Source organism: Urocampus carinirostris, chromosome 20, assembly GCF_059441175.1.
Source record: "Urocampus carinirostris isolate Australia breed hairy pipefish chromosome 20, RoL_Ucar_1.0, whole genome shotgun sequence".
NCBI lineage: Eukaryota > Metazoa > Chordata > Actinopteri > Syngnathiformes > Syngnathidae > Urocampus > Urocampus carinirostris.
In genome coordinates, this window is record NC_142368.1 from 8,672,421 (window position 1) to 8,684,561 (window position 12,141).

At 40.0% G+C, this 12,141-nt stretch overlaps 1 protein-coding gene across 1 annotated transcript in view; it reads left to right on the forward strand.

Moving 5' to 3' along the window:
* Positions 1-12,141, forward strand: part of bub1 (BUB1 mitotic checkpoint serine/threonine kinase) — a 38,688-nt gene that overhangs the window by 24,970 nt on the left and 1,577 nt on the right. Inside the window, exons 21-27 of the mRNA XM_088325646.1 lie at positions 1,544-1,604; positions 2,412-2,821; positions 6,822-6,922; positions 7,742-7,903; positions 7,978-8,135; positions 10,062-10,239; positions 11,414-11,520. Of these exons, the coding sequence (XP_088181772.1) occupies positions 1,544-1,604; positions 2,412-2,821; positions 6,822-6,922; positions 7,742-7,903; positions 7,978-8,135; positions 10,062-10,239; positions 11,414-11,520 (1,177 nt within the window). The remainder of the gene's footprint in view (positions 1-1,543; positions 1,605-2,411; positions 2,822-6,821; positions 6,923-7,741; positions 7,904-7,977; positions 8,136-10,061; positions 10,240-11,413; positions 11,521-12,141) is intronic.

Genomic DNA, 12,141 nt, shown 5'->3' on the forward strand with positions numbered 1-12,141 from the left:
CTGACTTTCCTCAGAGTCCGATTTGATTGATTAATTTCCTTTCAATGTAATGAGCAGCTAAAATACTTGCTGTTGCCGTGTTTTGCAGTTTGTTTTTGTGGACACAATGACTTGTTCGCCCACACATCCAGCCTGTTAGGCAGGTCTACTGTCAGTCAATCAGTTGCGCCCTCAGTCATGCGTACCCAACATACTGTACAAAACCCTCCCTGCCCCCTCAATAGCACTTGCTCTGTGCTGTCTGCTGCAGAAAGCAGTGTTCACGTTTGCCCGCGTCCTTGCGTCCGAGACGCATCATTTTTGCTGGGGACGCATAGTGTCAAATCAACGTGCGTCCCCGGGACGCAACTTTTTTGACACCAAATTGTCATTATTAAACGATTACCTTTTTTTAAACAAAGATTTACCGCACTCCAAACTTTTCGTCAGGCAGATCCGCCATTGTTGTTTTGGTCTCGCGGTTCGAGTTTTGGTCTGCACGCCGATCTCGGCCAACGAGATCTCGTCATTGTGGTGGTTGTTGTCTAGGGAAGGTGAAAATCAACACAAAATTGGTAATTTCTTCAGTGTCAGTAATAAGTCAAAACATAATGCAGAAAGTGATAAAAACGGCAATAATTCCGGCACAAAAAAACGGCGGAGAAATTCTTCGGAAGATCGCGGAGGCTAGGAAAACACGTGTGTTGAAGCAAACGATTCAACGAAAGAAAATAAACAAAAGAATACTCCTAGAAAGAAAAGGACTTTTCTGCCAAAATGGACTAAATTATATTCCTGGTTTCGCTATCAGGAGGATGATAATGGATTGGACCTTGAGAAGGCATTACAACTGTGGCGGGACAGCAAACCACGAAGAATATATGAACTGAAAAATCTGAAGTGATAACTTGCTTTGTATTACCAATTAACTGTAATGATTAAAACGGCATGAAATATAGACTAATATTTCAGCAATAATATTTTGTATAATGAACAATATTTTTGTGAACTAAAAAATCTGAAGTGATAACTGCTTTGTATTACCAATTACTGTGATTATTAAAACCTAATGAAAATATAGATTAACATAATTATTATTTTGTATAATTTACAATATTGTTATGAACTAAAAAATCTTGAAGTGATAACTGATTTGTATTACCAATAAACTGTGATGGTTAAAACTGAATGAATATATAGATTTATATTATATTTGTCGCCGATTTACAATTTCAACCTCGATAACAATACATTTTGGGGACCCATAGATCTCTGTTGGGACCTATAGAAAACCATGCCCAATACGGTGATATCAATGACACTGAAGACAATTCAACTCAAAATCCGCAAAGCAGTGGCCTAGCGATAGCCAAAAGCACGAGGTGGCGAAGTGTCTCTATAGATTAGTATCTCCAACACAACACAAAAATACCCTCCACCCTGGAGAGAACCCAAGAAGCCTTTTCTTGTTTGGAAAATGATTACCCGTGGGTTCTCCATGGTTAGACGTGACACTCAAGTGAATGACCTACAGCCTGACAACTTCCATTATGTGTTTTTCTAGAGGACCTGATGTGCGCAGGTGGAGAGGCCGACAAAAACGTATTTGGAAATTCAGAGAATTGGTAAGAAGAAAAACAAAAATCTTTCTTATTACCGTAAATTCCGGACTATAGAGCGTACCTGATCATAAGCCGCACCCACCACATTTCGGGAGGAAAACCTATTTTGTACATACACAAGCCGCACCTGTATATTAGCCACATGCGCCCAAATTAAAAAAAAAAAAAGGTTTACCCATAACCCACACGATCCAAAATCACAGCCGGCAAATTGAACAGAAAATGATACCAGTACTTAAAGTTTGATGCAGACCTGCAGAGTCCGGGTACCCGTTGAAAGTAATCCAAGGAAAAATAGTGTATACCATAAAGTCCGGACTTTAGAGCGCACCTGATTATAAGCTGCACCCACCACATTTCGGGAGGAAAACCGATTTTGTACATATACAAGCCGCACCTTTATATTAGCCACATGCGCCCAAATTAAAAAAAAAAGGTTTACCCATAACCCACACAATCCAAAAATCACAGCCGGCAAATTGAACGGAAAATGATACCGGTACTTAAAGTTTGATGCAGACCTGCAGAGTCCGGGTACCCGTTGAAAGTAATCCAAGGAAAAATAGTGTATATTTCCAAAGGTAAGGGTGGGAAAAATATATATCCACTATTGTCCGCCGCGACAACAAACACGTCTCACCTTTACTCCACTTCCCGTCAGCCCGCGTTTGCTCCGCCCCTTCTTTCTTATTCGCTTTATAGGCCGCAGGGTTGAACGTTTGGGAAAAAAGTAGCGGCTTATAGTCCGGAATTTACGGTACTTCCCTTCGACAAATGTACTCCCTGGCTTCTTTGACACTTTTCCTTCAGTCCCTTCACTGAGCCGATTCGACCTGAACCTTCCGTCGGCATCAACAGTTCTTTGCAAGAAGTCCTGAAAAACACCTGTGACCAAGTTGCGTGGTCTCCTGTGATCCAGCGATCATTTGACCAACACATGGCGAGTCCTGAAAAAGAGTCCCCTCATCTACTTGATGCCAACGAGACGCTTTCTGACTCTTGGAGCGATGATGCGGACCTGTTGACCACGACCCCTACTGACCAATACATGTCGAGTCCTGAAAAAGAACGCCCCGCCCGTCTGGTGTCGGACCCCTGGAGCAACGAGCTGGTTTCCGAGTTGCTGTCGAGGATGAACCCGCCGCTCAGCTCGCACCCGCATTGCGTTGTCTGGCAGCGTCGCCTCCCTGACATCAGCGCCAAAAAGACCATCAGCATGGGTAACAACTTTGAAAGCCTCGGTTAGCATAGCGCAGGGGTGTCAAACTCATTTTCTCCCAGGGCCACATCTTTAAGGCACTCGATGTAACTGAAACATAAAATAAGTGTAACTACTCCTTCATGCAAAATGTATCATTTATTCAAGTTACAAACATTGCTGCTCTAAGGAAAAGTCACTACTCGTAGACAGCGCCTTGCAAAAGTATTGAAGCCCCAAGAACCTTTTCACTTACATTATTGGCATAATTCAGGCTTCAAATTTATAGATTAGATAGACAAATAGATACTTTATTCATCCCCGCAGGGAAATTCCCATTTTCAGCAGCATCCCTGCGCTGAGAACAATACAATAATAAAGCAAAAAGAATACAATATACAAATACCCAATGTGACGTGCTAATACCCACTGTAGCGTGTTATATAGAGTATCTTGATAGTGCTACACAGAATACATATTGCAATAAATTCGGTAATATGCAATGTAGGGGGTGTGGTTAAATGTGGGCCTTTACTCTGCCGGTTGGAGTTAAAGAGCCTCATGGCATGAGGAAGAAAAGATCTCTTCAGTCTGTCCGTGGTACAAGACAGTGACATTAGTTTTAAAATAACTCAATATTTTCCAAATATCAATAAAGTGTGATACGAAACAGTGAGAAGAAACCAAAATTATTCAACATTTTATATTGTGCTAACAAAAAAAAATAATTGAAAAGTAAGTGTTGCATAAATATTGGCCTCCTTTGATTTGATACTTTGTATAACCTCTTTTTGCTGCAGTCACAGCCACAATTCTTTTTGGGGGGATGTTTCTATAAGGTTTGCACATCTTGAAACAGAATTACTTCCCCTTACTTCCTTACAAAACAGCTCAAGTTCCCTGAGATTTGATGGTGATCGTCCGTGTACAGATTTTTTCAGATCTTTCCACAAATGCGATTGTCCAGGGGTGGCGAACACGCGGCTCTAGAGCCGCATGCGGCTCTTGGCCTCATCGTATTTTCTATATACTGTGGCTCCTTGCCTTGTTTCATGTTTAGTTTTTTTTCCCTCTTAAAACCCACTTGAATCCATCAGAGTTAATAACAAATAATAAATTATATTTTGAAATTAATTTGGCAGATTTGTTGATTTTTTGCTGCTCCGGACACACAACTGACTGCCAATCATCTGCGTAGGTTACGTCTAATGCCGGTCAGTGCGTGGTGTGGCTCTTTGACTCTCAAAATTTCGGGTCTTTGTGTCAAACTTGTTCGCCACCCCTGCTATAGTCTATATATTGAGGCCTGGACTTTGGCTTGTGAGTTTTAAATCATTCAATTGTAGATTTCGCTTATGTTTAGGGTTGTTGTCCTGTTGAAAAGTGAACTTGGGCTCCATTCTCAGGTCTCTTGCAGACTCCAACAGATTTTCTAGCAGAATCAGCCTGTGTTTAGCTGTCATCTTCCTATCAACTCTAACGATGTTCCCAGTCCCCACTGGAAAAAAGCAACCCCAGAGCATGATACTGCCACCACCATATTTGACAGTGTGGGTTTGTTTTCAGGGTGATGTGCAGTTTTACGCTTATGCCCAAAGAGTTAGTCTCAACTAAACAGCGAGCCATGCTCCACATGTCCTTTTTGTCTCCCATGTGACTTCTTGCAATCATCAAACTAGCCTTTTTATGGTATTCTTTTTAAAAAGGCTTTCTATTGCCACTCTTCTATAAAGAGCAGATTTATGCAGAGAACGACTAATCGTCCTAAGCACAGATTGTCCCATTTCAGTGTAGACATGCAGGTCATCCAATGTTACCATGGTTCGTTAGGTTGCTTCTCCTATTAGTTTTCTCCTTGTTTAGGCCAAAGGTTTAGAGGGACAGCTAGGTCTTGTTAGGTTTTTCAGGGGCTTTTTGCTCTCTCCATTTTGATACTATTGCTCCTTCAGTTTTTTCCCGTATAAAAATATATTAGAAAATGCTGAAATTATTTGTTTCTACATTACAATTGTGTCTCACATATTGATTCTTGGGAAATATTTTCAGTGTTTTAGCTTTAAAGTTTGTTTGCGTAGTATGAGATGTCCCCAAAAATTTGTAGTACAATATTTTCCTCTATTAAGTATGTTTTAACAATGCCCAACTGAGTTCAAAGATCCCTTATGCTTTTTTTCCCCATTGCGCCGAACTGCTTTTATCCTACTCTTATCAGGCCTGTTCAGGGCCGCGCAAACTCCCAAAAAGATGAGAAAAGAGTTTATTCGAGCGCAGCTAAGAAATTCGTGCAAATCATGTGTTAATCTGCTGCCATCTCCTGGCTTAAAGCCATGAAAGCAGCCTTAAATTTTCAAAGTACGCACCCCACCTTTAAGTTCTGCTTAAGCCTGAAATTGTGGCAATATTATATGAAGTTCTTGGGTGGTCAATACTTTCTCTGGCCACTGTATGTTATAAACTAAATATAACAAAATAACAAAATCTTTTTGGCTGTTTTTAGGATGATTTATTTCTCAATGTCACCCATAGGGAATACTATAGGCATGTAGGGGAACTGAGCTGTCAAATTTGTGGGTATTGTAGTCGACAGACATGGTGGAAAATGTAAGCACTTGTTGACCCTTTAATTTTTTTAGAAATTTGAATATTTGATTTGTTAGGCGTGGTATGGGGGCAAAAGTATGTCACGACTTTTCAAACCAAATCCTGATCTCTATTTTATCATGATAATCTTTTCTTCTTTTTTCTGACTATTTTACTTACATGTAAAAAAAAACACATTTTAAGCCAGCAATGACATCTGAACAAATTTTACTTGAAATTGAATTAGAATTGTCATTGATAATGACGTCTGAAACAAGATTAGACACAGCACTCTAGGATCAATGCCTAGTAAAGACTTAAAAGCATTCCCAAATTCTAAAACATACAAAATATGAGAAAATAATGTTTTTTATATATGTCATTAGTATATTCCAAATGACTTCCTGAGCTGTGACCTCATGTGAAACGTGCCAGTCATATTGGTTTACAATCTAACTAGTCAAAATGTTTTGAGTGTTTTAAGCCAAGTTTTGGTAGTTTTTGTGGAGAATGGCTAGGCATCGTGTCGCAAGTGGGTGCAGGAATGGTACAACAAATTGCGAGCAGCCAAAATGGGGTGAACTGGAAAAAATAACACTAAGCTAGCATGGGCCAAACCAGCCGGGACACGACAGGCAGCTGGCTGACATAGAGGACGAACCGGGACTGATTGGCTTAAATAAAACTGGAGGCTGGCTGGCTGAAAACATGCAGTAAGCAGCCAGGATAACCACGAGCCAACAAACTAATCCAGCCGGGAGAAAAAAACAATGAGAGCGGCAGGCTGGCAAGCTAGCTGACTGCTAACGGGGTTGCCCTAGACCAGACAAAACTGGAAGCCTTAATTGCAAGACAAGCGTCAAAAATACGAGGGGAAAAGTCACAATCAAATACCTAAAATGAGGTGAAGTAAACAAATGATCGCACACTGTACGCGACTGCAGGTAAACCTGTAGTAGCTCAGGAGGTAGAGCGCTCGTCTTGGGATCAAGGGATCCCAGTTCGTCCGTGTTACATTTCGAAGTGTCCTTGGGTAAGACACTTAACCCCTAATAAGCAGGTTAGCGCCTTACATGGCTGCAAGGCCGCTATTGGGAAATGTGGAGCACATTGTAAAGCGCTTTGGGAAGTCATTGACTTGAAAAGCGCTATATAAATGCAGATCATTTCATTTAATTTCATTCTCACCACTGTGACCCAGGTTAGATTCCCGTTGCATCCAGTCTTTTGCAATTGTGTTCAGCAATATTCATCAACAGGTGATCATTGCGAATACGGTTATATAAAACCTCATGTATAGTGCGCACGCAGACTGAGTTTTTTAAGTTAAAAAAAAAAAAAGGATGTTAGAGTGTGCTGGCATCTGGCCCACTGGTTGTAGTTTTCCCCTGTTCTAGCACTGGCCTTGCTAACATCAAGTTGCTGACTGATCTCTGCGGCAGGAAAAGCGTCCCTGCGAGTGGACCGGATCATTGGCCAAGGAGCATTCGCTACCGTTTACCAGGCCACGAATTTTGCAACCAGTGAGAAGATGGTGTTGAAGGTAAGAGGCCCATTTGACAACATGCTAAATACTTCCACAATCAGCTGGGTTCATACGGGTGCTTGAAATCCTACAAAGTGCTTGAATTTTTAATTTGGGTTTTCTAGGGTCAAAAAGTGCTTGAATTTTGGTTAAAGTGCTTGTAAATGTTTGAAATTGTTTCCATGTTCCTCGGCAGTCTGACTTTATAGACCACGCTTTAAACGAAAAAAAATCAAATTAGTCTCCTTAAAATCATACACATACTGCTCTTTGGTGGCCTTGCTTTGGCATTGCATTTCTTCTTACCTCGTGATTACCAGCGGCTGCCTTTAGTTTGTAGGACAGTCTTATTAAGTGGAATCACCCACGAGCGGTCGCGCCCAAACAAACCAACACCCAAACAGGGTAGTACGAAATGTATATTAGTGACAAAGATACATATTAATTATGGACATATATTATGGGCCATGAAAAAATGAAGGTAGTGGTTCCCAGTGGTAAATTGAAATGGGCTAAACTTGTAAGTGTAAGCTATTTTTACCCAATATGCGGAGAGATTTCTCTCAAAAATATTTACACGTATATTGTTCAGATTTGCAAATGAATTTGTGATGTATCTCAAAATCATACGTCTTGATAAATGCACACACAAGATTAAAAATTGCATATGTTAATGGCAGATATATTTGTGGTTCTGCAAAATGCAGGAATCACACCCGATTTCTTCTTTTAACAGTGCTGGAGAACTTGTAAAATTTGTATTGAAATTCATTAAAAAGTGCTTGAATTTGGTCATGAAAAAGGTGTACGAATCCTGAATCTGTGTTTGTCGACCAGGTGCAAAAACCGGCCAATCCTTGGGAGTTTTACATCAACTCCCAGCTCGATTGTCGCCTGCCTCCGTCGGTCCGTCACCTCTTCGCCCGCTTCCACTCGGTTCACATATTCACCGACGGCAGCGTCTTGCTGGGCGAGATGCACAACTACGGCACCCTCCTGGTATGTCTGATGAACATGTGCTCCGTTTTGCTTCGCGAGCCCACAGATGAGACGAGTGTTTCCCGCCCTGTTAGAATGCAGCAAATGTTTATAAAAACACCGGCGAAAAAGTGATGCCCCCGCCGCTCGCCATCTACTTTGCCATCTGCATCTTCCGGATGCTGGAAGAACTGCACGCTGCTCACATCGTCCATGCTGACGTCAAGCCTGACAACTTTGTGCTCGGGCAAAGGTACTTCACTCACATACACTTGCACACATGGCTTTCTCATTTATGATAGCTAGGGTTGGTTCATGCGGGTGCTTGGAATCCTTGCGAATGCTTGAATGTTATTGTTGTGTTTTCAAACATTGAAAAATGTTTGAATTTTGGGTGAAGGGCTTGCAAATGCTTGAAATTGTTGCAATGTTTCTCAACAAGTCTGCTTAAAAATGATGCTGACATTGCTCCCTGTTGGCTTTGAATTTTGGATAATTGTGGATACATTCCGGCAACTAGCAGGGTTGATACAGAATTACAAAGCCAGTTGGAATTCCGCATGAGAATTTAATGAATATCTCCTTCAAAAAAAAAGATACTTGGTATTCTTGTTATGTAATCACTACTTTTCATAATTTTCATTCAAGGCCGTTGGTGTTGCACCAAAAGTATCCAACTGCAGTGCTGGGATACATGTTTTTAGATACTGCTTACATAAATTAACTCTTAGCAAACTATTATTTTTCTCTAAATTATTATTTTTCTACTGTTTCTACAATCACTTTATGGTTGTTAGCAAATTGCTATACTGTAAATAACTGCCAATGTTACCTTTATAGCTACACAGTTTGGTGTTGTAGTTTTTGTTATTATCTGTCACACATTAAAAAAAAGCATGATGAGCATGATTTCACTCCCGAGCTGTGTGACAAGCGTATGATTTTAGTTGCTTTTTTTTTTTTTATGGGAAAAAAAAAATTGCAATCATCAATTATATCAAATAGCAATTATGAAAAAAATCGAATCGGCACTTTAGTATTGTGAAACAATTGAAACGGGACCAGAGTGCATTGTCCTACCCCTAATACTTATTTGTGAAAATTAGAGAAAATGTTTACTTTTTAAAGACTCTTCAAATGACTCAACCGGATTTTAAGTTTTAGACAAACACATTCAAGTTTGATGGCTTTTGAAAACACTGGAGGACATTCAATACCACCTGTTTACTGAGGTTATAACCGCACACTGGGTTTCAGATTTGAAAGTAAAACAACTGACTTTCTCCGTTTGCAATATTTAATCTTCATCATTGCTGAAAAACTATGGCCACACATGATTTGGAAGCCACGATTAACACAGACTGCAAAAACAATATTCAGACCATATATAACTGCAGAAGAGACTTAAAGTTCGGTAAAGGCTTGCACGTTATTATATATTTTATAGTCAATCATCCCTCAAGGATGTAAAGCAATAACAAATGTACAATAATGGAAACGATAAACTGAACAAAAAAAAGTGAAACGTGTATTTTTCACACGTATTCTTTAGTTGGATTTACCTGTGTTAGGTTTGTTCAATTAAAAATTAATTTCTGAGTTCTTGTGAAAGCCACAGATGTAAATCTTGCCAAGTTTTTAGAGTTACTGTAAAGTTCTGACTATAAGGCGCACCTGATTATAAGCTGCACATTAAAACGTTAGATATTTACAAAGAAAAACGGTACAAAGAGTTTTAATAATATGCGTCAGACTTTTGATAAACAAATATGTGTCCGTACGATGTCAACAGTCACCGAAATACGTCATGCCACATATCATTGGAAAGCTTCAACTCTTGGCATTCAAGATATGACGACCATTTCAAAACAAGATAACGATAACTATAAAGTCACGGTAACTTACCATTACGTCCCCTGGCCGTCTTCAACTTCTTTGAATGTCCGCGGAAATGACTTCGTTCCATCAAGGACAATCTTTAGAATCCAACTGTGTAAAATATTGACTCCAAAACACATGCAGCATTGTGCTATGGCCCCTAAAGGTGGTTTTTAATTAAAAAAAACAAAACAAAAGCATGAGGGAAAAAAAAATAACAAACACTATACTTCATTATAAGGATAGTGTATCCTATTGTTTTGCAGTTTACCTTAATGGTGAAATTACCTACATCACCCAGGTTCGTGGAGAACAATGACTTTGAGACAGAGCGTCTAGAACACGGCCTGGTTCTCATCGACCTGGGCCAAAGTATTGACATGGATCTCTTCCCACCCGGCACAGCCTTCACCGCTAAGTGTTTGACATCCGGCTTCCAGTGCACCGAGATGCTCAGTGGGAAACCTTGGAACTACCAGGTAAATATGCCTTTTGCGGTAATTGTGAGACCACACACACACATAACCTCATTGAGTTTGAAGGAGCTGTATGAAGTTTAGAACTTTGTTACTCTCTTCCTCCACCTCCTCGCTTGTGTCAACATTGCAGCTCATTGAACGATGCACATGCAAGTACAGTGGAACCTCGGTTCTTGACCATAATCCGTTCCAGAACCCTGTTCGAAAACTGATTTGTTCGATCAACGAAATCATTTTTCCCATTAAAAATAATGTAAATCTTTCTAATCCGTTCCAACACCCTGAATGTTTACCTTGAATGTTTAACGTTAACATAAAGTTAACCCAGGCTAATCGTTCGTCCGCGTTATCCTAATCTTCCGTACGAAAGATTACGCTAACATGAACGTGTAAAAAAAAAAAAATCAGGTCGTTTACAAGTCATTTAGCACCCGGGTCTCCACAACAAGTGGTGAGCGGTTCATTGGAAAGGCTCCGTTCCAACACCCTCAATGTTGGGCCCCGTTCCAACACCCTGAATGTTTACCTTGAATGTTTAACGTTAACATAAAGCTAACCCAGGCCAATCGAACGTTCGCGTTATCGTAATCTTTCGTACGTAAGAAACATGTAAAAATTAAAAAAGGATAAAGAAAATAATTATTAATAGGATTTCTTACCTTTGTGGTGGTCAGCAGAAGGCGCAGGTAGACGGTGGGGAGAGGGATGGAGGAGGAAGGAAAATTATTGTTTGGAAGGATGTTCTTTTCTCTTAAAATACCGATCTAATGACACTTGCTTCTGCCTTCTTTTTAGCACTTTTCTAAAGTGACTCATGACAGTCATTGAAGTCATCGTACTGTCGTACTGATCGTAGATTTAGCCAGATTTGTTGGGGTTTTTGAGTTTTTCCTTGCCCTCATGTTGGTTCCAGATCATCAGGGGTAATAATAGTCTGAAAAATAGTCTGTGTAATAACCTGTGCAGCCCTTTGAGACTCTTTGTGATTAAGGGCTATACAAATAAAAATGACTTGACTATTGTTTGATGAATACTTATATTTATTACCTTATGAAGTAGTATTGAGCTTTTTGCATGAAATTCAAAACAGCTGGTCACCCAAAAAGTTATACTGATAGCAATCGGATGTTGTTTCGTTGGATGACGAGTTGGATAATAAGGTTGGGTGTTGCAGACGGATTTTTTCGGCCTGGCGGGAACTGTACACGTGATGCTGTTTGGGACATACATGGAAGTGGTGCAAGAAGACGGCGAGTGGAGACCCCGGGCCTCGTTTCGAAGGTTTGTCTTTTTCGTTTCAATCTCTTAGGCGAGAAAAAAATAAAGCATGAAGAAATGAAAGTGATACAGTGCCTAGCAAAAGTATTGCCCTCTCATCTCACATTGCCACATTTCATGCTTCAAATGAAAAGCTATTAAAAAAAAAAAAAAATATATATATATATATATATATATATATATATATATATATATTGTCTAAGACTCAATAGCACATGAGACACAATTGTGATGTGGAACCAAATTATTTCAACATTTTATATTCTATTTACAGTGAAAAAACTGACAAATCGGCGATGCAAAAATATTGTCCCCCTCGTTCTCTCAGCTCAGCCAACTGACTTTAGAAGTTCACTAATGACTTCTGAATGATCCAATGTCGACCTAAATGACTAACAATCCAGTGCACCTGTGTGTCATTGAGTCTCACCTGCTCTTTGATGGGCTCAGAGGTCTTTGAAAGGAGACACTGGAGAACAGACAGTATTATGATGACCCATGAACACACCAGGCAGGTCCGGGATGAAGTTGTGGAAAGGTTCAAAGGAGGAATTAGATACAAGAGTAAGTTGCAACATGTCCACATCTCACAGAGCACTCTGCGAGCAATAGAATCAAAATGGA